This window comes from Python bivittatus, unplaced genomic scaffold (assembly GCF_059951505.1).
Source record: "Python bivittatus isolate LINGU-HERP-01145 unplaced genomic scaffold, Pbiv_v1 ctg000430_np1212, whole genome shotgun sequence".
NCBI classification, from domain to species: domain Eukaryota; kingdom Metazoa; phylum Chordata; class Lepidosauria; order Squamata; family Pythonidae; genus Python; species Python bivittatus.
Genome location: NW_028277071.1, coordinates 4184616 through 4211771, shown reverse-complemented (window position 1 = coordinate 4211771; position 27156 = coordinate 4184616). Strand labels below are relative to the sequence as shown.

General features: G+C 41.0%; 1 protein-coding gene across 1 annotated transcript; it reads right to left on the bottom strand.

Moving 5' to 3' along the window:
- Nucleotides 1-15111: 15111 nt before the first annotated feature.
- On the bottom strand, nucleotides 15112-16011 carry LOC148215295 (vomeronasal type-2 receptor 26-like). The gene has a single exon (XM_088144043.1). The coding sequence runs from the start codon at nucleotides 16009-16011 to the stop codon at nucleotides 15112-15114; it is 900 nt and encodes a 299-aa protein (XP_088000169.1).
- Nucleotides 16012-27156: the final 11145 nt, after the last annotated feature.

The following is a 27156-nucleotide window of genomic DNA, read 5'->3' as shown; positions in this document are numbered from 1 at the left end:
ATCCCGAGGTGTGGGGAGGCAGCGGCGACTGGCGGAACAACTGCAAAACGAGAAACAGAGTCCGGGGAACCCACGACGAGCAGCGGAATCCCGAGGCAATATCGAGACCTGGCGGCGGCATTCGGGGAGAAGGAGTCCGACCAGCTCCCTCCACACCGACCCAGTGATTGCGCCATCGAGTTAGAGCCAGGGGCAATGCTGCCCAAACTGAAAATGTACTCCCCGTCAATGAGGGAGATGGGGGCTCTGTGGGAGTTCATAGACAAGAACCTAGCGCAGGGATTCATCCAACCCGCGAAGTCACCATTAGTGGCCCCGGTACTATTCCGGGAGAAGAAGGATGGCTCACTCCGGATGTGCGTGGACTACCGGGGGCTGAACGTAATCAGCACCGAGTGCAAATACCCCCTCCCCCTGATGAAGGACTTAATGTCGCACCTATCTAAGGGGAGGGTGTTCACAAAACTGGACTTGCTCGAAGCTTACTTTAGGGTCAGGATCCGTGCAAAAGATGAGTGGAAAACGGTGTTCAACACGCTGCTTGGAAGCTACCAGTTTTCTGTGATGCCGTTCGGATTAAAAGGGGCCCCGGGGGTGTTTATGCAGCTAATAAATGAGGTGCTGCACGACCTACTCTACCGGGGCGTCCTGGTCTACCTGGACGACATCCTCATCTACACCGAAACCCTGGGGGAGCACGTGAGCCTGGTGCGCACGGTGCTCCAGAGACTGCTGAAGGCGCAGCTGTACGCGAAGCTCTCAAAATGTGAGTTTCATCAGGAGCAGCTGGACTCCCTCGGCTACCGGATATCCAGTCGGGGAATTGAGATGGACCCGGCGAAAGTAAAGGATGTTCTGGGCTGGGAAGCGCCGCGAACCCGGAGGCAATTTCAAAGCTTCTTGGGGTTTGCGAACTTCTACAGACAGTTTATCCCGAACTTCGCCCAAATCGCCCTTCCCCTAACAGACTTGCTAAAAACCAAGGGCACTGGAAAACCCCCCAAGCCCAGCATGACACTTGCGTGGACTGCAGAATGCCAAGGGGCATTTGAGGAGCTAAAACGGCGGTTCACAGCGGAGCCGATCCTGTGCCATCCCGACCCATATCGGCGGTTTATCATACAAGTAGATGCATCAGACGTGGCAACGGGGGCAGTCCTGCTCCAGCCCAGCGCGGAGGGGGCCATCCACCCATGCGCCTACGCCTCCCGCAAATTCACAGAAACAGAGAAAAGGTGGATGGTGTGGGAGAAAGAGGCGTACGCCGTCAAGTGGGCGCTAGCCACGTGGAGGCATCTATTGGAGGGGGCAGCTGAACCATTCGAGGTGTGGACAGACCACAAGAACCTCGAGGCCCTGAAGGCCCCATGTAAGCTATCCCCCAAACAGGCGCGGTGGTCCCAATACTTTGGGAGGTTCAGGTTCACCCTAAAACACATCCCTGGGAAGCGCAACTTCCTAGCAGATGGGTTGTCTCGCATGCCCCAGCACGCCAGCCTACGAGAGGAGATCGTGGACTCCATCATCCCTGCCAGCAGGCTGGCTGCAAAGGCGGTGATCCGGAGCCAGACCAAGGGGGAGCGACGGGACGCGGCGCCTAATGTAAAGCAAGGGTTTGCGGAGGCGGCGGAGCGGGACGCTTGGCTCAAGCAAAACCGAGAAGCGCTAACCAGCCAAGAGGGTTTGTGGTGGCACGAAGGGAAGTTGTACGTGCCTGAGGGGTGCCGACGGGAGGTCATGGAAAGAGCCCACGACAGCCGGAACGCGGGGCATTACGGCTTCATGAAGACGCTCCACTTAATTCGGCAGCAGTTCTGGTGGCCAACGCTCTGGAAGGACGTGGAGGCATACTCGGGGGGTTGCCCGGTGTGCGCGACGGCGAAAGGGGCCAAAGGCAAGCCTAGGGGGTTACTCCAGTTGGTAGCGGAGCCTGACGGCCCATGGCAAGAGATCGCCATGGATGTAATAGTAGAGCTCCCGGAGAGTAAGGGGAAGATTGCCATTTGGGTGGTTACGGACTTATTCTCCAAACAAGCGCACTTTGTAGCGTGCCGGCGAGTCCCCACGGCAGAGAGGTTGGTGAGGCTGTTCGTGCAACACATTTACCGGCTGCACGGCGCGCCCCGACGGGTCGTCAGCGATCGGGGTGGCAACTTCATCGCGCAGTTCTGGAGGGAGTTCCTGAAGCGGGTGGGAACGAAGCAAGCCCTTTCCTCCGCGGCGCATCCGCAGACGGACGGAGCCACGGAACGCCTGAACGGGGGGCTCGAACAGTACCTGCGCTGCTACGTGGGACACCAACAGGACGATTGGGCGGAGCTACTGCCATTCGCGGACGTAGCATACAATAACGCCGTCCACAAGAGTACCGGCTTCTCTCCATTCAAAGTAGCCACCGGGAGAGACTTCGTCCCCATGCCGGAGGTGCCTCAGCTGGAATCCCAAATCAACTCCCTGGACGCCTGGTTCGCCCAAATCGACGCCACCAGGCGAGCAGCGCACGCGGCATTTCAAACAGCCAAAGCCGATTACAAAAAACACGCGGACCGCAAGAGACTCCCCGAGGGGCAGTGGAAAGTGGGGGACCAGGTGTATTTGTCAACCAAAAACCTAAAGACGCACCAGACATCGAAAAAACTCAGCCTGAGATTTGTGGGGCCGTTCCCCATCGCAGAGGTCATCAATCCAGTAACCGTCAGGCTGACGCTCCCGAAAAGCCTCGGGAAGATCCACCCAGTGTTCCACTGCAGCCTGCTAAAGCTGCACCAGCCGGGGAATGCCTGGCACAAGGCAGAGGGGATGCCACCACCCATCATGGTCGGTGGGGAGCAGCATTTCAAGATCAACCAGATACTGGATGCCAGGAGGCACAAGGGGCAGGTCCAGCTCCTAGTGCAATGGAAACATTTTCCCAAGTCCCACAGCGAATGGGTAAGCAAAAACCACATAAGAGCGCCGGACCTAGTGCGGGACTTTTACAATAAATACCCCGGGAAACCGAAATAAAGTCGGGGGGGGAGTTGTCTTCAGGGGGGCGGTATGTCAGGTTCGGTCAGCACGGGGCTTCGGGAAAGCTCGCAGCCAGACCACGCGAACTCCACCGGCGGCAGCTAGCGAGGAAAAGAGGAACTGAAAGCGCCGCTAATTAATGGGCCACCTGCGCCCAGCCAAACAGGAAAACCGCAGCGGAAGCTTTAACTATACACTGATAACGGCGCGAGCCAACAATGAACGGGGCCGCAGGCAGCGAAACAAGATCGCCGCGCAGCACAGAACCCTCGGGCTTGCACGTAACGGGGTTGGGGGCAACCCAAGCCGGAGGGGACTGCCAATCAAGGACAATGGACCCTGACCGAACCTGCCATCATGGACAATCAAGAGGGATTATTGGGGGGCCGATAATCCGCAGCGGTAACGCGATCGCGCGGCGGAAAAAAGTGCGGGAAGGGGGGGAATATAACGAGTGATGCAATTGTACCAAGCCAGTCCTGGCTTTGCTTGTGACTGCTACATTACGCATGAGTAAACCTCTTTTGTGAGCCACATGTGTCACGAGAGTTTCTCTGTCGAACGGGGCAAACCTTACATCTTGGAGGTCTCTGTCAAATAGGCAGCTAAGGAACAAATGACCCAACATTTCAATCTCCCCTCACCACAAGGGCAGAATTGCTGCTCTTTGAGTATGTTGCAGAATATTCCCTACAAAACAGCAGAAAGGAGGCCATTGCAGCAGACAAGTGTAAAAACTCCTCTAGTGTTTTCAGAAGCAATATTATACACGTAACGTGCATAACGTCTGGCTGGTGCCATGAATTCTCTAAACCATATGCATACATCATAATCACAGAAGATCTTTTTTCCAGCATATCTCCTTCACTCCCATTTATTGGGACATTAACCAATGGGAAATAGGAGTGGCAGTTACTAAAATAAACTGTAATAATGACAGCAGAGAATGTAAAAGGAACACATCTAAAATAGTTTCATTCTAGAGTAAAAAATGTAGTATAATGGATTTGAGTTACATGAAGACAGAGTCAAATTTAATTTCCAAAAATAACTTCTAAGTGTAGAGGAAATTCACCAGTGAGAACCAATGAGGAGAACAGGAATGCCCTTTCTTTTACTGGATGTGTTCAAGTGGAGGCAGATCTGCCATTGATTGAGGCTGCAGGAAGTTGAAATCCTTCACTGAGGAGTGGACTTGTTTCCATGGCCTAAATATCCATTTTGTACTATATGATTCTTTCCTCTCATGAAAGTACGTACGTCTGGCAAGAGGAGGACTCAGAATAACATCCTGCCTTGGTCCTCTCTTTGCAAAGGAGATAAAAACACCTTCACTCCCTCCCCTGTTTCTTTCAGAACCTTCTTCATGGAAGCATACATTGCTTCTCCTTTCACGTGCTGTAAAACCTTGCTTGTGAATATCTGCCTGTAGAAGTGTAGTTGAGCCTCAATAGAAGCACCATGAAGAGGTGGTTGCCCTAGACCTAACAGAATGGGAACATTTCAGCATCTTAAAATTTTGGGGGAGAAAGGATGTCTCACTAATATTATCAGTCCTTTCTCCTCCACTCATGGTTTGCATAAGAATATTCTCATCAGGGAATGCCTTGAAAAGTGGCATGATGGTAGTTTGGGAAATCAAAGAGCTGTGTCTTGCTGTTGTTGTTGTTGTTGTTTCCCAGAGGCTGGAACCTTATGGAATCTAAGATTTCAAAGCCTCTGTTTCAACACATCATGTGGAGGGAGTGGACCACCTCTTTCCCTCTACTTCCAGAATGATCATTATGGCAGTTAGCTTCATAGATAGAAGCATATTCTAAAAGATGGGGCTATAATTGTGTAAAATGGCTTTTGTAATTTTAATATGAGCATATAAATATTTCAATTGAGTAAGTCATTAGTACATTTCACTTTTAAACATAATGTTAATGTTCTTAGAGAAATTTTGTTAAGGTTAATGGACAGAAGTTGCAACTACAGGCACAGTGAAGTTTCCTGCATTTCTCTGCTTAAGATCTTACCTGCCACAACACTTGATTCTGAAACTGTTGCCTTCCTTCTTTCACCGTTGTTCTTTGCCTGGACTTAGATAAATACAGAGATTGCAAAGCATGTGCCACAGCATAGACTGCATTGTAAATATTGTAGCTCTGGCCACTCATGCGTGTTTCAAACACAGATGTAGGAAGGGTCTCAAGGCGCTCCTGTCCAGTACATTTTTTCTCAGACTTCTCCATTTCAGAAGTGGGGAAGAAACAGCTGAATGCCTGTTCCCAGAAATCTTTCCTGAAATGATCATGCTGGTTGTTGCTTGGATTTATGTTTTCAATAAATTCCTGGAAGTCTCGAATTTCCTTTTTGTAAACTGCAAAGGATAAAGCACCATGCAGGAAATGGATATCCCAGGATCTATGAACAGAAACTGATGTGTAATCCATCTGAGCTGTCATAACCCAAATTTTTGTCTTCTTTGATATATTATCCACTTCTGAAAACTGGAGAAATGTTCTCAAAGTTGATATGGATTGCATTTCACCATACAAAACTATCACATTGGCTGTGCTGTTCATGACAACTCTGTACCTTTGGAGTCCTTCATCTATCACATCAATAAAGTCACTGTAAAAAGCCACATCTGGGAAATCTCCTATGAAATCAAAGCAGATGCCATGCTGGGAAAACATAGGGAGCACCTCCTGTACAAATGTTTCACCTTTGTCATCTTTCACAGCAAGAACTCCAATCCACATCCACCCAAAATACAGCAATAGCTGGAGGAGGCCATTATGTTGGTGGGATTCATCTGGAAACATTTCTTGGAAGAAAACAGCTTGAGTTGCTTTATCCATGACTGGAGCAGAGCCATATGTCAACTAGAAAAAACAAAAACCATTCCAATACATAATATAAATATTCCTGTAAATATTCCTTAATTAGTATCAATTACAAGGCTACAGTTTGAGAGAGCCAGTTTGATGTAGTGGTTTAAGACATTAGGCTAGAAACTAGGAGATTGTGAATTCTAGTCCCACCTTAGGCATGAAGCCAGCTGGGTGACCTTAGGCCAGTCCCTCTCTCTTAGCCCTAGGAAGGAGGAGGCAATGGCAAACCACTTCTGAAATCTTGCCAAGAAAACTTGCAGGGACTTGTCCAGGCAGTTGCCAGGTGTCAACACTGATTCAAAGGCACAAAAATAAATAAATAAATAAATAAATAAATAAATAAATAAATAAATAAAATCACCCACTCTCCAGATCATATTAGGTAACACTATAAGCTTATTCAAACAGTGTCATACATCTTCAACACACCTTACCTGAGGAACTTTGTAGATGCACAGGATGGATGCCATGTGGAGACAGATGTCAGGTCCCCCAATGACTACAGCCAGATTTTTGGGGAGACTGCACTGGTAGTTAGGGATAAAACTGTCCTCAGTGAAGAGAAGAACCATTGAAGCAAAATAAGTCCAACTTGGACTGAAATTGCTATTATAAATGTGGAAGCTCAGCGTGACATTGGGCAGGATCTGGGGATTTTCATTGATCTCCTTGAGTGCAAATACTAAGGCCAGGATATGCTGGTAATTCTGTAATGATACCCTGTAACCAAAATAACATACAAGATTTGAACGATCCATAACACGGCATTTGCAATATTTCAGTACAATATTTTGTGGATATATTTAGTGCAATAAGTTTACTATTCAGTTAGGATCCTGAGAAATGCAAAGCAAGATTGTAGTACATATATACCTCTCCAGACTCTGTTTTGTTTTTTTTAAATACAAAACAAACACTAGATTGATGTTGGGAGCATAATTTCTGAATTCATGAAAATGCCCAATATAAAAACCCAGCTTCTTAATGGGTTTTATGTAGAACAAAGTAGCTGTATTTTTGTATTAGTAAAATCAAATTAAAAAAAAAAAGTTAATCATGAGTAGTTCTCAGCCCACAGATTTCAGTGATAATTATATTAATGTAACTTAATCTGCATTCATATGTAAACTCTATAAGTCCTTTTGTTACAGACAAATAGATATGATTTGTTATAATGGAGGCCCTTGTCCTCAATGACAGGATATTTCCCCTTCATTTAGGACACTTAATTTCGCCTTGGAAATAGATCAAGACATCCTATATTTGAGAGGGGTATTTCAGGAGGTTTCATTATTATAGTTTGTAGGAAAATATTTTGAGCTACATGACACTGAACAGCTGGTAGAGAGTTTGAAAATGATGTGCTTACATAACTGCATCTTGAAGTTCCTGAGAAGGATGTTGACTAAAATCAATGGGATTAGAAAACACGAAGAACACAGAAAAAATGCCAGCAATGCTAACATCTCCGAGCTGATGATATGTGTGACGAATAGGAAGTGGCTCATCAAGGTCACACTGAACCCTAGGATCTTTGCACACCACTTGAGGTATTAATATCAACAGTGACACTATGAATGCTAACATCTTCACTGAAAGTCTGAAAGTATACAAATGCACCTCTTTGCAAAATGTTCAGTGAACGTCCCCAAGTAGGACAAACTGACATGACTTCTTCAGGTGGTTTTCAGACAGAAATAAACATTGACATACCATTAATTAAACTCACAGTACTTTGGGCCCTCCAGTCTGATGCTGAATGTTATGGGGAATATTAAAAGCATCTTCAGAGTAATTTCACACTTTTCCCTTTGTATCCCATAGGATATGGAAGAGATAATTACATAATGATAGTGGAGATAACCACCTATCTAGAACTTTGCAACTTTCATGACTCGAAAGAAAACATATGAGATCCACCTGAGGTAATAAGATCTAATCCACAAGAAAAGAATAAAACTCTATCTATGTATATAGACACTGCAGTACACATACACACACACACACACAAATATACATATACACATATAGATATACATACCCCCCCACACACACATACAGAGGCAAACAAACAAGAGAAGTAATACTATTGGTAGAATATAATTGAAGTATCTTTGGCATGAAAATTGGCTCCTTGTAATTTACATTAATGCTTCCAGATAGCAATCTGTTTTAAAAATTAATTTAAATTTATATTTATTGAGAATGTTACATAAAGTAAAAAGCAAATCTAAAGAAAAACATAGGGAAAAAAAAGAATGAAAGAAGTGGAAGAATGAAAGAAGTGCAAAAAAGAAGTGCACACGTGATGGCTGTTTTCCTACACTCTTGGGTTTTTATGTTTTTTTCTCTTTTCTTTTTCATTTATCTTTGAGTGTTTTATGGTTTTTATTATTATTATGTTTTGTACACCACCCAGAGACATGTTTTGTGGGAAGGGTGGCTAGATAAATCTGTTAAATAAAGAAAGAAAAGAAGAAAAGCAAGAAAGAAAAGTACAGTTATGAAATATGAGTTCCCACCTTCTTTTCAACAGATATTAACAAACCTATTGTCTCCGCTCCCTCTTAACTCTTCCAGAAATCCCTTCAACCCCTTACTTAATTCTCACCTGTTTCAATCATTACATCCATAAATCTTCATTCCATTTTTCCTTCTCTTAGGAAAAAGTCCATAAAAGCTTTTCAGTCTTTTAAAAAAGCATTTGTTGCTTTTTGCCTGAACGAAGAGGTCACTTTTACTATTTCTACCACTTCTGACATTTTTACAATCCATTCATCCATTGTTGGAATTTCAATACTCTTCTACCCTTTTGCATATAATAATCTTGCTGCCGTTGCTATATACAAAATTAATCTTCCATGAGTCTTTTCTAATTAATTATGCATATCCCAATTAACTTTTTTTTTTTTTTTGCAATATTAAACTTTAAAATTCTTTGGATTATTTTGTGTATTTGTGTACAAATTTTCTTGGCTTTTTCACAAGTCCAACATGCACAGTAAAATGTCCCTTCATGTTTTTCACATTTCCAGCACTGACCTGAGGTCCCTTTATACATTTTTGATAATTTCTGTGGTGCTTCCAGGTAGCAATCTTGTCAACATTTTGCAGGTAATTGGTTATCGTTGTTGGTACCTGGACTAGTATAAGACTATTGAAGGACACCTAAAGTTTGACCAACCCTGTTTAAGTGTCTCATCTTTGAGCAGATTTATTTATTTATTTATTTATTTATTTATTTATTTATTTATTTTTGTGATCATATTAACTAATCAGCTTAATGGGAGAAATGCTATAATTTTCCATTTGGAAACATGACTAATGAAAGAATGAACATGAAGACATTTTATTCTCTATCATCCCTCTTGGATCAAAGACAGAAATAGAATGGCTAAGCAAATACAAGAAAAACCCAGTGATCAAAAGCCTAAACCCTAATTCTTACACATGAGACTACTATGGAATATTGTTGCCTGAAAATAACATTCAGAGATCAGAAGGAAACAATTTGAATTGTCTTAATGTCAGGTGTAATCTAAATGAAAATTGTCAATGAGAATCCCTCACATTCTTCTTTTTCATTCTGCTAATTAATCCTTCTTGAGTAGAAACAATTACACTTGAAATTCAAAGCCACAGATCTGATCTTTCCTTAAGTGTGTAAAGCGTCAATAAATAATTATGAAGTAAATTATGTCTTGCTGGTGTGAGTGATACATGTGGCTGAGAAGGGAAGGAAGAACTACATGTTACTTACTCATGAATTAGCCAGAGCTTTGCCCAAAAAATATACATAAGCTCTGACTCAGCATGTCAGGGAGGGCATGACCGTATCAAGATTGGGAAGTGAAATTAAACAATTCTGTTCCATTTCTCTTTCTGAGTTAACTATTCTTGCTCATCCTCTTCTGTTCTAACCTATACTAATCTGATGAGAAAGCTTGTCTAGACAATGCGACACATCCCTAGCATGCATAATAAGGACACAGATGCCTCCTGGTTTATCCCACTGAGAAAAGAGTGTGAAAGACTAGATGTCTCTGGGCAGGATTGTTCTCAGATTGAGAAATGTACTGAACACAGCTTGGCAAATAACCTTATTTTGTTTTTGAAGTAATACTTCATCACAGAATACCTTATTAACCTAGATGCCTTAGCATCTTTGAGAGATAGGCACGCAGTTGACAACTTGGTGTCAGTTGATACCTTCCACTTCCAGGTGCTGCAGGTGATGACTTGGGGCCTTGGGCTAATAGGAAAAAAAGGGAGGGACTGTCATCCTTGTTTCTCCAGTGGTATATGTACATATGCAGCCATGAAATTAAAAAATGCTTGCTCCTTGGGAGGAAAGCTATGGCAAACCTAGATAGCATATCAAAAAGCAGAGACATCACCTTGCTGACAAAGATCTGCATAATCAAAGCTATGGTTTTTCCAGTAGTAATGTATGGCTGTGAGAGCTGGACCATAAAAAAGGCCGAGCGCCGAAGAATTGATGCCTTTGAACTGTGGTGCTGGAGAAGACTCTTAAGAGTCCCTTGGACTGATAGGAGGTCAAACCAGTCAATCCTAAAGGAAATCAACCCTGACTGCTTATTGGAAGGATTGATAATGAAGCTCAAGCTCAGATACTTTGGTCACTTAATGCGAAGAGATGACTCTTTGGAAAAGAACCTGATGCTGGGAAAGATTGAAGGCAAAAGGAGAAGGGACGGCAGAGGATGAGATGGTTAGATAGCATCACTGAAGCAATGAGCATGAAGCTGAGCAAACTCAGGGAGGCAGTGAAGGACAGGAAGGCCTGGCGCGATATGGTTCATAGGGTCACGAGGAGTCGGACATGACTTAACGACTGAACAACATATGTGTGTCCATCCCAGACTTTATTTATTGATACACTCACACACAGAGACACACACAGACACAATCTTTTATTGAAAAAAACTTTGCACAGAATTAAAAAATGACAGAAACATGAAGAAAAAAGTAGAGAAAAGAGGTATAAACAATAAAAGAAAAAGTGAGAAACAGAGTCAAAGAACAGGAAAAATATCTAAAGAAGTGACTTCCGATCTTCCTTGCAGCAGTTACAAGCATGATTATCACCATTTCCATTCTCCCAAATCACATATCAAGATTCCCTTCTTTTCATCAGTAAATCCCAAAACCATCATTTCATTTTTGTCCATTTTCATCAAAAAGTCCATAAAGGGTTTCCAGTCTTTTATAAAAGTAGTTGTTGTTCCTTCAGTAATCAGACAAGTCAGTTTAGCCATTACAGCAAGTTCTACCATCTTCACAGTCCACTCCTCCATTGTAGGCGTTTCTGATTTCTTCTGTCTTGGTGCATATAGTAGCCTTGCTACAGTTACCATATATAAAACCGATAGTCCATGAATCTTTTTTAGTTGACTGTGCATTAGTCCTAGTAAAAAAAAAGCTCTTGTTTCAACTGAATATTAAATTTTAAAGTTATCTGCATCATTGTATATATTTGTATCCAGTATTATTTCACTTTTCACAAGTTCACTGTGCGTGGTAAAATGTCCCTTCATGCTTTTCACATTTCCAACAGTAATTGAAAGTACCTTGATACATCTTTGACAATTTTTCTGTGATGTATACCAACCGTACATCATATTATATATAAAAAAATCTTTTAAATTATATGATAATATAAAGTTCAAACCTTTTAACCACATTCTCTCTCATTGATCCATTTGAATGTTGTAAACAAAATTCTTGTTTTTATTTTATTTTATATATATTTATGTATATATTATTTTTATTTTATTATTGTAAACAACCTTTTTTCATACATTCCTTATCTTGCTCCTTTTCCACTTCAAATCTCATCCTAAATTCTGAAGGATGGAAAAAAATGTTTGAATGTCTAGTTGTTCAACCGGAGAATTAGCAAGTGTACAAGCAGAGCATGGTGTTCTTTCAGATGATGAATTGGCAAGGAAGGTTCTATATCAACTTTTGCAATATATATATGGCCATTGGCCATAAAGGAGTTTCCATTTCTGATGGCATAATTTTTCATTTGAGAGTTTTGGAACGCTGGCATTTGGGCCTGGAGGAGAGGAATCCAAACCAGCTTAGAGCTCTAAACCTTATGGAGGTAGAAGCAAAGGTAGAACAAATGTTTGTTTGTTTGTTTAAAACATTTGTGGAATCAAAACGCAGGCCCAAAGTAAATAATCAAGGCTAACTGCAGTATTTATTAGACAGTGCTTATTGGAGGGGAACCAATAAGGTTAGTGGGAGACCCTCCCCTGCAGACAAAAGAAATGCACTGATACTTATACATTTCAGGAAAGGGGAGGGATGATGCAAACATACATATTCATATACATATGATGATGCAGGCATACAGAAGTAAGTAATAGATCTCAAGTTACGTTCTGCCCCTCTGCTTATCTCCTATCAATAGTCTTACAGAGTCTTACAGAGAAGAAGAAGCAAATAGTCTGACAGAGGAAGAAGAAACAAATCAACTTCAGGGCTCCAAATGTCAGGTAGAAAACAGAGTCATGGATATGTTCTGCTATGGAAATGTTCTGAAAAAGTCCACTTCAAGGTTGCTTCAGATTCCCTTATATTTCATCTGAATACCCTGAAAACCTATTTTCCTCACACATTTATATAGCCACCCATCGTATGTCGAACTCTAGGCAACTTAATTAAAACAGCATCAATAATAAAACAACACAAAACATATATCTATTAAAACCATAAACATTAAAAATCTGGCACCAAAGTTAAGCTTCCACATGCAGTCCATCATTAAATCCTCTCATCCACCTCACCCTATCCCAGCGCGTGGGGGAAAAGTCAAGTCTTCAGTGCTTTTTGGAAGGCTAGGAGGGTGGGGGCATGCCAACCTTCAAGGGGAAGGCTGTTTCATAGGGCAGGGGCTGCCATGAAAAAGGCATACTTCCTAGATCCTATAAGATGGCAATGTTTAAGGGAAGGGACTACCAGCATGCCCACCCTATTTGATCTGGTAGGACAGGTAGATGTCCTTAGGGAGAGGCAGTCCCACAGATATCCTGGGCCTGGGCCATATAGAGTCTTAAAGGTAATAACCACAGCTTGAATTCAATCTGGAAGGAAACCAGGATTCAGTGCAGTTCACATAACACAGATGTTACATGGCATGAGTAAACCTAGGAGCACCCATGACTGTGTGTGCCACCGCATTCTGGACCAGCTATAGCTCCTGGGTGGCCTTCAAGGGCAGCCTCATGTAGAGCGCATTGCAGTAATCGAAGTGGGAAGTGACCAAGGCATGAGTGACCATGAGCAAATCCTTCCAGTTCAAGAAGGGGCACAATTGGCACACCAGACAAATCTGTGCAAAGGCCTCCCTAGCCATGGCTGCCACCTACTCCTCGAGCAGGAGCTGTGATTCTAGGAGGAACACAAATTGCACACACTCAGTCTGGGGGAGTACCAACCTGTCCAGAATCAGAGATGAAATATCTATTTATGATATATGTTATAGCTCCACCTTCACACACTACATTGGCTTCAGCTCCAGCAGGACCATTTCTTTCCTAAATGGGAGTCATTTTTCCCCAATCTTTCTAAAGTCTCCAGCAAACACTTGCCTGATCCTATTGGCATATCCTTAGGAGAAGAAGCCCCCACAATTGTTGCACAGCCAAGCATGTCACTGACGCTGGTAAATGGGAAAATTTTAACTGATCAGCTTAGCAGGCCAACAATGCGATTGAGACAGATGGCTCCTGATGTCCAGTCAAGCATGCCACCAACTTCATTTCAACTGATATCTAAAACCTCCAATCTAGAATTTGGCCTATTAATAGATGAGGAAATGGAGCCCTGGAGGTTGAGACACCTGACCCTGTCTGTTTTCATTGTAAAAAACTCAGACGTTGTAAATCTCACTGCCCAGAAAGTAGATGCAATATTCACACACACACTTCTACATTTAAACTCCCAGGCATCCATATCAACACAATCTCAGACTTGTACTACTTCACAACCACCATTGGAACGTGACTTTCTAGTGTAAATCTTTAATCCTGCTCTTTACTATTAGGACACTTGGGACCCCCATTCCACTAGCAAAAAGCACAATTTTAAAACAGTTGATCAATATGGTTCTTTTTCCTATTTATCTGTCACTAGCCAGAAAACCTCTTTCTTAAACAATACTCAAAGGAACAGATTCTCTTCTAGAAAATTCTTCCTTTTCTGACCTTCCTACCTCAGGGAAATCTATACATGTGCTTGGGAGAGAGAGAAACCCTGCTTCTTAGTTCCTCACTGAACCTGCTAAAATACAATTTGGTCCTATGTCCATGGAACATGATTTTGTATTCAGTGAACACACTACAGTGAATTTATTATAAAGGGATCAATATGTAAAGTGGATACTAAAATGTATTAAACTTCAGATAGAGTAGATTTGGAGTTGCCAGAAATTTCTTAGCTGGAGATCTCATGCTCCTTGCTATGGAGGAAGCACAGCCAGGTAGCCAACAAGAAGATCTTTTCAATTTACTCTCCTCTTTGTGGGTGACTACCTCAGATGATGTGTACCTGTCAGCCCTGTCAGGGTAGACCAGACCAGGAAATCAAATCTACAGGAAGGCCGCAACTACTTTTGTTGAGATTGGCTATAATGACAAAATCTTGCTAATCTGATTGTGTTGTACATCTTCCTCCTTATAGTTCAGTGTATTATGGAGGCATCTGCCTGAGTTGCTTCTGAACGTTACTTCATTGTGGAATTTAAAAATGTTTTATTCCCTTTTGCCTAGCAATGGAACCTGGATATCTCCATCAAGGTCATCATACCTACTCTCTACAGAACCTGAGAATTTCCAGTGTGTGGTTGCTTCAGAAACAATTCATTGACCTTGTTTTTTTAAACCAAAAGCTCTTCTGTATAGAAAACAGATTACCCCAGAATCCACACTCCCTTTACACGTTCTAATGTGCATATGAATTAAGTCAATGGATGAATTAAATCAACCAGTAATGTTAAAATGATTATTTGTATAGCTCAATATTCTAACTAATTAAATGAAGAACAGGGTCCAGTTCGCTTGCTCCATAGGACACATATCCACAATAAACAAGGCAAATATAATTGTATTTTGATCTCAGGCTTAAATGGACAGTTGGAAAAATTCTCTGACAGATACATATTCAGGATTTGAGGCAAACAGACATGTCTTTAAAACTTTCTTTTCATTAGCTGATGCTTATTGTTCAGTTCAGGTCTCATCACAATGATGAAACATTTGGGAAAAAAGATACACACCAATAAGCCAGCGCTGGAGGAGATCATGGAGAAGATCTCCACAGCCAGCATGTATTTTCCTCTGGTGCTTAGATAGGTTGGAACAAAACACAGCCAAACACTGCAGAAGACCAACATGCTGAAGGTGATGAATTTGGCTTCATTGAAGCTGTCTGGTAACTTCCTAGCTAGAAAAGCAGCAGAGAAGCTGACCACGGCCAGGAAACCCATAAAGCCCAAGACACAGTAGAACATGGTGACTGACCCCTCACTGCACTCCATGATGACTTCTTCAGACATTGAGTGCACATCAAAATCTGGGTATGGTGGGGACATTATCAGCCATGCAGCACAAAAGCTGGCTTGAACAAGGGAGCAGGAAAGAAGAATGAAACTGACCATTCTTCCACCCACCCATTTCCTCAATCTGGAACCAGGTTTGGTGGCCATGAATGCTAGAACCACAACAAAGGTTTTGGCCAACACACAAGAAACCGCCACAGAGAAGATGAGCCCAAAAGCTGGTTGTCGAAGGAGACACACAATTTTATCAGGTCTCCCAACAAATAGAAATACACAAAGGAAAGAGAGGAGGAGGGAAAGGAGGAGAGTATAGGTGAGATTCCGGTTGTTGGCTTTGACAATGGGAGTGTTTTTGTGTTTAATGAAGATTGTAATTACCAAAGTTGTCATTAAAGAAAAACTAAGAGAAAGAGCAGTGAGACTGATCCCTATGGGTTCTTCATAGGACAAAAAGGCGATCTGCTTTGGTATGCATTTATTTCTATCAGGGTTTGGATAATGATCTTCTGGACACAGAGAGCAGTCATCCATGTCTAAAAAAAAAACACAGTGGAGTGGATATAATAGATTATACGTGGTGTTGTACAAAATGGCTTAGTCTCATTATATTTGGAAAGTTCCTACCCTTCTTCTTTGATATTTTCCCCTCTGGACACAGAAGACAATCATAGCAGCAAAACGGCTCCCCTTCTTTCTTGGCCTTGCTGTATCCTGCCTCACAAGGATCATTACACAAAGAAAAAGGTGGTGTCTATCGATAAATGAAGAATATTATAAAATGTAGCTGAAAAAGGAAGTCTTTGAAGACATACTGTTACTGAGCAATCAACAGATTAAGAAGTGATTGATAAATTTTGAATAGTAGGATGACATCATTTTGAAATGTAGTTGTTCTGCAACTGACACATTAAGCATCTACCATTATTGGAAACTATGGCCTTCTATAACCATCATCCCCATTCTCAATATAGAATCTTTAGGGTGGGTAGGGAATGATGGTGTTCTAATCTTCTTAATTTAGATGTCACCAGATTGAAGAAATCTAGTAGATAGGACTGTAGCTTTTACATCAAAACCATGGTTTCCATTGTCCATACCTTATGCAGAGTATACAGAAGGCCAACATTTTCTTTTGTGAATAATAAAGGCTGTAGTCTTTACATTCTATACCAAGTATTTGAATATACCAAACATTCTATACCAAATATTTGAAATGAGTACATTACTACATATCTGTATCTGTATCTGTATCTATACCTATACCTACACCTACACCTACACCTACACCTACACCTACACCTACACCTACACCTACACCTACACCTATCCATATCCATATCCATATCCATATCCATATCCATATCCATATCCATATCCATATCCATATCCATATCCATATGTATATCATCTATTTTTTTTCCTTTCCCAGGGCATTTCCATGGCTCAGAAATGATGCCATGGAAATTCTATCAATAGTTTTCTTTCTTATATTACGTAAATGAAAGTAGACAGCTTGAGATTCAAACATCTAACCTGATTAAAGCCTATAGGCCACGTGATGGAATCCACAGAAATATTGAAGAACTTGTCTGGCGGAGCTGTGGGATCTATCCCTCCAACTTTGACCCTAAGAAAGGACTGGTTTGGGAATGTGATCCAATTGATAATATCAAATCCACCAATGAATTCTCCATTTTTGTCAAAGGAGATCTTTTCACCAACACTGTTGTTGAATGAGACACTTCTCAAAAAGGAATGAAGCTACAATACAGAGACACACATAGAGATGGAAGGAAGGAAGGAAGGAAGGAAGGAAGGAAGGAAGGAAGGAAGGAAGGAAGGAAGGAAGGAAGGAAGGAAGGAAGGAAGGAAGGAAGGAAGGAAGGAAGGAAGGAAGGAAGGAAGAAGAGAAAGAATTCATCCTTGATATTTGTTTGTTTGCTTTAATTTGGTTATATATGAGCATCAAACAAGTAACATAAAAATCATTCTAAAACAGAAGTAGAAGAAATAAAATAGCATATTAATAAATTAAAATAAAAACTGCACAACATAGAACCTGTTGGGACTGCAGGAATTTGAAATCCTGCACTGAAGGAGCTGGTTTTTGATGGCCTAAATGTCATTTTGAACTGTATGATTCTCTCCTCCCATGAAAGTACATATGTCTGACTAGAGGAGGACTCAAAATAACATCCTGCCTTGGTCTTCTGTTCATAAAGGAGATAAAAACACCTTCACTCCCTCCCGTTTGTTTCAGAATCTTCTTCATGGAAGCATACAAAGCTGTTCTCTTTCTTTTCCTTTCATGTATTGTAAAACTTTGCTTCTCTTGCTGTGAATATCTGCCTGTAGAAATGCAGATGAGTCTGGAGAGTTCAAGGGGAGGTATGCAAACTGAAGACAGCTCTGCAAAAGCAGAGCTGATGACTGCAGCAAAGACCAAGGAAACAGTAAGTAGATCGGTTCCTTGGGAGCTCTATGGATAAGGAGAGGATGGGAGATCACCTACATATGCTCCAGATAGCTGCTCCTCATGAGGAGACCTCAGGGCACTGGTTTTCTGCAGGTATGAATTCTGGGAGACTGTTACAAGTAAATGGAAGGAATTTAAACCTGGTTTATTTGATCAAGGTTAAAACAATATATGTTGTTACCTCTGTCAACACTTTACAAACTTTCTGCTGACACCAGAACTGAAAAGTTGATGTTTTACAGATTTGTTTATACGTGAGAGATGGGATATGGGATGAAGAGATAAACGTTTCTAAACTTGGGGGGGGGGGTGTGAAGAGTCACTAAATTTGCTTATACTTGCTATTATGAAGGTTGGAAATCACTTCTTTATATATTTCTTTTCTTTTTCTTTATTATATTCCTATTTTTCTCTTCCTCTTTTTCTTTTTTTCCTGCACTTTTTACTCCTTTCTCTTCTCTCCCCTTCTCTTCTCTTTCTTTAAGTTTAGTTTGCATTAGATTTTACTATTATAACCACAATTCGTAATAAATTATACATAATAGAAATGCTGGTGAGTCTCAGCAGGAGATTCATGAAGAGGCAGGAGCTCTAGACCTGATGGAATTGGAGCATTCCAGCACCCTGAATCTCTTTTGAGGAAGGATGCCTCGCTATTATTATCAATCCTTTCTCCTCCATTCATGGTTTGCATGAGAACATGCTCATCAGGGAATGTCTTGAAAAGTGGGCATGTTGGTACTTTTACCAATGAAAGAGCTGTGTCTCAATGGTTCCCCCCGCTCCAGATCCTAGAACCTAAAATTTCTAAGAGGAAATTGAACCTATTTGATCAAACTCAATGCAAACATTCCAATCAAAGTATCTACAACAAAATGTGGCTAAGCCTCTGCTGTAGCACATCATGTGGAGGGAGTAGACCACCTCCTTCCCTCTACTTACAGTCTGATCATTTTGGCAGTTAATTTGATGGAGAGAAGCATATTCTAAAGGATGTGGCTACAATTTTGTAGAATGCCTTTTTAAAAATTTTAATATGAGCATATAAATATTTCAACTGAGTAAGTAATTAGTACATTTCACTTTTAAACATAATGTCAATGCCCTTAGAGAATATTGTTTGTTAGAGTTTATGGACAGATGTTGCAACTACAGATATGGTGAAGGTTTCTGCATTTCTCTGCTTAAGATCTTACCTGCCACAACACTTGATTCCGAAACTGTTGCCTTCCTTCTTTCACTGATGTTCCTTGTCTGGACTTGGATAAATACAGAAATTGCAAAGCATGAGCCACAGCATAGACTGCATTGTAAATATTGTAGCTCTGGCCACTCATGTGTGTTTCAAACACAGATGTAGGAAGGGTCTCAAGCCTCTCCTGTCCAGTACATTTTCTCTCAGACTTCTCTGTTTCAGAGTTGGGGAAGAAACAACTGAATGCCTGTTCCCAGAAACCTTTCCTAAAATAATCATGCTGTTTGCCGATGGGATGTATGCTTTCCAGAAACTTTGGAAAATCTTGGACCTCCTTTGTGTGAACTGCAAAGGATAAAGCACCTTGCAGGAAATCGATACCCCAAGATTTATGAGAAGAAGTTGAAGTATAATCTGTCTGAGCTGCTATAACCCAGATTTTTGTCTTCTTTGGTATATCCTCCACTTCTGAAAATTGGAGGTACGTTCTCGGAATTGATATGGACTGATTTTCACCATATATGACTATTACATTGGCTGTGCTGTTCATAAGAACTTGGTACATTTGCAATCCTTCATCTATTAAATGAGTAAAATCATTGTAAAAAGCTACATCTGAGAACTCTGCTATGAAATCAAAGCAGATGCCATGATGGGAAAACATCAGGAGCACAACCTGTACAAATTTCTCTCCTTTATCATCATTCACAGCAAGAAGGCCAATCCACACCCATCTAAAATACAGCAATAGCTAGAGGAGGCCCCTGTGTTGGTGGGATTCATCTGGAAACATTTGTTGGAAGAAAACTGCTCTAGTTGCTTTATCCATGACTGGAACAAAGCCATATGTCAACTAAAGGAAACAAAAAGATAGCAAATAGAAAAAGTCCACTGAAAATGTGTACATACATTGGAGTCTGGGTGTCCTTGAGCTTTTACACTGAAATAGTGTCCAAATATTTGTGTTTATTTCCAAACATCAACCCAGGATTAAGTCTTAGATATCAAGAAATATTATTCTTGTAAGTTGTAGTTTTCTTATAACTGTGCTTTTCTCCTAGAGGAATATACAGAGTTGCTGGACTAGAAGTGTAGGGAAGTTTTCCAAGGCTTAGAGGACAAAGGGACCTCACTGCAAGAAATGAAAGATCTCCAAGTGCTGGGTTCAGCCATCCTGAATTATTTCTATTATTTTGATATATGCATCCAGGCTTATTCTTCTTTCTATCTACTTTTAGATCAATTAATGGGACCTTTAGAAAAACTTGAATTACAAGAAATGGATTATTGTTTGGTAACTGGGTTCAATTCATTAACATGGATTATCAGCCATCTTCAAAGTTTCTTTGATCGGTATCTATCAAAAGCTTGTATACAATCTTAACCATGCTCTTTATCATAAAAAGGTAACACTCTAGGCTTTTCAGGTATTTCCATATACCTTCAACACACCTTACCTGAGGAACTTTGTAGATGCACAGAACAGTTGCCATGTGAAGAGAGATGTCAGGTCCCCCAATGACTGCAGCCAGAGTTTTTGGGACCCCACACTTGTAGTTAGAGATGAATCTTTCATGAGAATAAGGAAGCATCATTGAGGCTAAGTAAGTCCAACTTGGACTGAAGTTGCTGTTATAAATATGGAAGCCCAGTGTGACATTGGGCAGGATCTGGGGATTTTCATTAATCTCCTTTAGCACAAATACTAAGGACAGGATGTGCTGGTAATTTTGAAATGATATTCTGTAAGAAAAAATAAGTAATTCATTAAAAAGAGTCTTTTATTGCATTTGCAATCTTTCAGTAGAACATTTTGTTGAATGTGCTTTAGTATAATACATTTATACTTCAGGTAGGATCCCAAAAACTGCAAAGCAAAATAGTAGCACATATATAACATTCAAGAAACCTGGGGTTTCTTGAATAGAAGACAAACCTGGTCTTGTGGCTGGAAGCATTATTTCCTGATACATGAGATAGGACAAATATCAAGCCCTAGCATCTTAAGAATGGCTTATATCAAGCAAATAGCTACATTTTCATGCCAGTACTTTCTAAACTAAAAAAGCTAATCATGGCTAACATAGGTTAGATTTCAGTGCTGATTACATCTTCCTAAATTAATCCATATCCACATTCTATATTTAGAGAGAATCAGATTATGATTTCTTCTAATGCAGCTTTGGCCCTTTTCCCACTTTATGTGGAAACTGATATTTAGCTTTCAAATAGATCAAGGCTATTTGTTTATTAGAGAGGTGTTTCTGGAGCATTTGTTATTATAGCTTAGAGGAAAACATTTTGAGCATCATGTTATTGAACAGCAGAACAGAGATTGAAAATGAATCAATGATGTACTTACATAAGTCCATCTTGAAGTTCCTGAGAAGGATGTTGACTGAAATCAATGGGATTAGAAAATGTCAAGAACACAGAAAAAATGCCAGCAATGCTAACATCTCCAAGCTGATGATATGTGTGATGAATAGGAACAGGCTCATCAAGGTCACATTGAACACTAGGATATCTGCACAACACTTGAGGTATTAATATCAACAGTGACTCTATGAATGCTAACATCTTCCCTGAAAATCTTCTTTCTGTATAAAAACACTTCTTCAGGTGTTTTTCAGATAGAGATAGAGACTGCAACATACTATTGAATCAACTCACAGAGCTTTGGGACTTCCAGCCATGGGTTGCTATGTCATGGGAATATTCACAGCATTCTTGAGGGTCAACTCATCCTTTTGCCTTCGAGTCCCATAGGGTTTGGAAGAGACAAACTGGCTAATTTCATAATTATAGTGAGAGAGACACCGAGCTAAAGGTTTTCAACATTCACAACACCGAAGGAAATAAGTGAGGCCTCCTGAGGCAGGGATGAGCCGCCCAGAGTCGCCTGTTGGGGGAAGATGGGTGGCATACAAATGTAATAATAAATAAATAAAATAAAAATAAATGAGCCACAAGAAAAAGTGAAAATTATTATATCCATAAATCAAGTTACAGTCTGATATAGATACTGTATATAGTCATTAAGATAAATAGATATTGTAGATAAATGTTATTTCACTATTTCATTATTTTGTTATTTTATTTATCATGTATGTATGTATGTGTGACTTCAACTCAGTGTTGACTCTTGGCAACTGCCTAGACTAATCCCTGCAGTTTTCTTCACAAAATTTTGGGAAGGGGTTTGCCATTGCCTTTCTCCAAGGGCTGAGGGTGAGTGCCTGGACCAAGGTCATCCATTGCCTCCAGGTTTCAAGTCTGGTGCCTCAACCATTACACCAAACACTCAGATAGATAGATAGAGAGAATAAAGGTGGGATGAAGGTAGCATGAAACATGAAGATGCTAAGACACAATCAGTGGTGGATAGATACATACTTGCACGCAAACATTGAGGCAAACAGATAAGACAATGGGTTAATACTTTTGGTATAATCACATTAAATCCTTGCTGCAAACCTTACTCCTTGTGATTATATGTAGTATTCTTGGAAATAAATTTACAGTTGTTGAAATAGTACCTGGCTATTTTTTGACGACATAGAATTTGAGTAAACCTATTTCAGCACCTTATATTTCAACAGAAAATAAGCTTTGTGAAGAATTGTTTATTTATTTATTTATTTATTTAATTGAAATCAGAGATATCCAATGATAAATAATGATCCAATTAATGGGGGGGAAAAGACGTGCCAGAATTATCCATTTGGAAACATAGCTAATGTGAGTAGCCATGACAGAATGAACAGGAAGCCATTCTGTTCCAGATCACCACTGTTGGATGAAAGATGGGCATGGAATGGCTTGAGATCATGGAAATTAAGTCTATGGATCAAAGCTCAATGTCACCCTTATTATATGAAGGTATTATGGAATATATTTGAGTGAAAATAACATTCACAGATAGGAGGAAACCATTTCAGAAGGAAACCATTTCTCCCATGGACTCATCTCCAAAAATGGAGCAAAACTGTCATAGTTCCCAGATGTCATCTAAATGAAATCTGTTAGTGAAAGTCCAGCATACTGTACTGTTAAGCAGCACAATAAGAGACAGAAGACAGATTAGTGAGTTCAGCACTTCGTTCAACTCCTCCTCATGGTTTCTCTCCAGTAACCCAGTTAGGGTTACCAGATATGTGAGCAGAGAAAGGAGGACATAACATTTGGAAAGGAGAACTAATGGGTGGAAAGGTAGACACATTAAATGTTTAATTTTCTTGCAATCCATAACAAAAACTACAGCAAAAACTGCAGAATAAATATATTTAGGCCTACATGTATATGAAACTACTTTTTTTCATCATCAGAAAGACCAGCTTTTCAGTGACAATATTTTTTTCAGTAAACCTTTATTTTCCGGAACATATGCTAGTGATAATATAGAACCGACAACAAGTCGCTTTTCAATTTTCACCATAGAGACGTATGCTGAGTCATGTGATCTACAGGCTACATAGATTTGAAGAGGCTGGATTGAAGTTGGTTGCTAGAATCAGGAAATACAGTAGTCCTTGTTTAACTACCACAACTGGGGCTGGCAACTTGGTTGTTAAATGAAGCAGTTGCTAAGTGAAACTATGACTGGACTTATGATCTCACTTCAGTTTTCCTTTGCTTTACAAACCTGAAAATGTCATAAATATAAGGATTGGTTGTAAAATTACTCTTTCATCACTGTCATAACTGCAAACAGCTACTAAATGAGGCAGTCACTAAATGAGGACTACCTGTGAATTAAATAACATAAATCTAGGCTATCAAGCCTGTTGACAGACAAGGGAAATAAAGAAGCAGATAATTTATATGGTCACAATACATGGAAGTTTGAATGGCTACTGTTGTGAAAACAGTCCAAACTAACAAACAAACTCCAAGGCATTCAAAATGATAGACAATATTTGATTTTAAGGCTATGCCTGCCACTTGGAGGACATGAGGACAAAATGGATGACATGTTCTCCTTTTGCCAGATATCTGGTAGTCCTATTCACAGTCTAAATCACCTTTGGAATGTCAAGGCAGTAAACTGAGAAATTTCTCCTTCTCTATGTAACTAATACGATTCTCTTCACTTAGCAGAAGCTAGACCTGGACTCCCTTCCCCACTAAATGTTTCAGGTCTCTCTGGGCATTCAAATGGCTCCCCAAAGCCTAACTCATCACAACCTTTCTTAGCAGCACCCTTCCAAATGGAAATGTTGGCAAAATGATTCTTATTAGTGGCACAAAGTATAGCCTCTATCTATCTAGATCCCATTTCTATCAATGAAACACTCAATGTGCTGTATACAGCTCTACATCTTATCTCTGCCACTGCAGCCACAACCTAGAATAGTTCCCAGACCACTGCAAATGCCAACCAGCGCTCACTCAGAAAAACTGGAATAATTTCACCTGCTGCCACTTAGAATCTCCATGTACTCTCTAAACGAAGTGCTGCATCACCGAATATATGCCAAACAGACCTATGAACATAGCACACACTCTTCTACCCAGCGATCATACTCCAGTGAAATTACTAGAAAGGGGAAAGTAAGTGAATTTGATACTAACAAGTATGGGAAGTCCTCATTTAGCAACTGCCTCATTTAGTGACCATTTGCAGTTACAATGGTGATGAAAAAGTAACTTTACGACCAAGCCTCACATTTACAATCTTCGCAGGTCTGTAAAGCAAAGGAAAGCTGAAGTCAGATGATAAGCACAGTCACGGTTTCACTTAGTGACTGCTTCACTTAACAAACAAGTTGCTGGTCCCAATTGTGGAGGCAAAATAAGGACTGCCTGTATTTGATTTCCAATGGAATTTCTTTGTCAGAGATTACATTGGTCTTTACTATTGAGGAGAGCATAGAAGGCCAGCCAGGTGGCCAACTGTAAGATGCTTTTAATTTACTCCCCTCTTTGTAAGAGACCACCTCACATGTTGTGTACCAGAGAATTACCACTGCCTGTTTGCTTCAGAAACAATTCATAGTCCTCTATGTATAAACCAAAGGCTCCTTTATATATCACCTGTCTTACCCCCATACTGATATATGTCAACAAATCAATTTGTGCTATTAATTATTTATGTATAACATTTTTATGATCCCCTTCTTGAATACAAAAATTTGAGCACGTAGGCACCAATTTCCCTCCAACATCCCAAAGCAACAAAAACCAAAATGAACAAAGTTAAAATAATCCAATGCAAAGAAAAAAAAATCCAAGGTAACATATAAGAAATGTACCAGCTAACATTTAATATCCTAATGCTAACACCAGGGGGAAAAGCCAGGTCTTGAAGCCTTGCAGAATGTGAAAAGGGACAAAGTCATCCAAATATCAGGGGCCAGGCTGTTCTGTAAGGCAGGCACTGCAACATAGTAGGCCAATATAGTTGCATATAGTTCTCTCGTTTAAATGGACAATTGGAGAAATTCTCCAACATGTACATAAAAGAGGGGTGTGTGTGTGTGTGTGTGTGTGTGTGTGTGTGTTTGTGTATGCTACCAGGCTAAGGAGATAAACTAGAGAAGCAGAGGCCAAGAAGATAAATGCCCTCTTCTCCAAAGAACCATCCAAGGTGTATTCTCAATTGCAGTGCAACAACACAGTAACAACAGAGCCACCAACAGCAGAAATTGAACAGTACTGGAGGAATGTATGGGAGAAAAAGAAGACACAGAACACCAGTGCAAAGTGGCTGCAGGACCTGAGAGCAGACCACAGCAATCTCCCAGGACAGGAACCAGTCACAGTAGCAGACATCCAACAGTGCGTCAAGAACATGAAGAGCTGGACAGCACCTGATCCAGACATGATCCACACCTACTGGCTAAAGTATCTAACAGCAAAGTAGAATGCCTAGCAACACAGATGAACAAGCTGCTAGCAACAGGCTCCACCTAGACTGGCTAACCAAGGAAGGATAGTGCTGATCATGAAAGACCCCCCACAAGGGAACAACACCATCCAGTTACCACCAATAACCTGCCTCCCCACAGCATGAAAAGTACTATGAGCATCATAGCCACCAAGCTACAGGACCATATGGGCCAGTACATGAGCACAGCTCAGAAGGGCATTAGGAACACCACCAAAGGCTCAAAACACCAGTTGCTCATAGATAGAGCAGTCACCCGAGACTCAAGGTCTAGACAGACCAATCTGAGCACAACCTGAATTGATTACAGGAAAGCCTATGACTCAATGCCACACACATGGATCTGTGAATGCCTGGTGCTATACAAAGACAACAAGACACTAAGGGCCTTCTGCAAGAACTCAGTGGGACTGTGGAAGACAACACTGGAAGTCAACTCAAAACAGCTTGCACAAGTGGCCATCAAGTGCTGCATACACCAAAGTGATGCACTGTCCCTGCTACTGTTCTGCATAGGCTTGAACCCCCTTAACTAGATAATCACAAGGACTGGATACCAATACTAATGGAGTGGAACTACCATCGGCCACCTCCTCTACATGGATGACATCAAGCTGTATGCTTAGAGTGAACGAGGCATCGATTCACTGATCCACCTGACACAAATCTACAGTGAGGACACTGGTATGTCATTCTGACTGGTGAAGTGTGGCTGGATGGTAGTTAAGAGAGGGAAGGTAGTTAAGTCTGATGGGGTGGAACTACCAGTGGGCCATATAGCAGACATAGAGACCAGATACCTTGGTATTCCACAGTCACATGGGAACCACGATGAGGAGGCAAGGAAGACCACAACATCCAAATACCACCGAAGGATAAGACAGGCCTTGAAGAGGCAGCTCAGTGTGAAGAAGTTCCACACCATCAACATGTACGCCTTGCCAGACATCAGATACCCTGTCAGATTAGTGAGCTAGCACAAAGTCAATGGCCAATCTATTTTTTAAGGTAGCTGATCTTAATTGTCCCTTCTCTTCATTTAGGAGAGCTATAGCATTTGAAGACTTGTTTATGCTTTTTATAACTAAACAAGCCAATTTTCTGAGATCTAGGTAA

Coding starts and splice junctions, on each gene's coding strand:
- LOC148215295 (XM_088144043.1), bottom strand. CDS start 16,011: ATGGATGACTGCTCTCTGTGTCCAGAAGATCATTATCCAAACCCTGAT.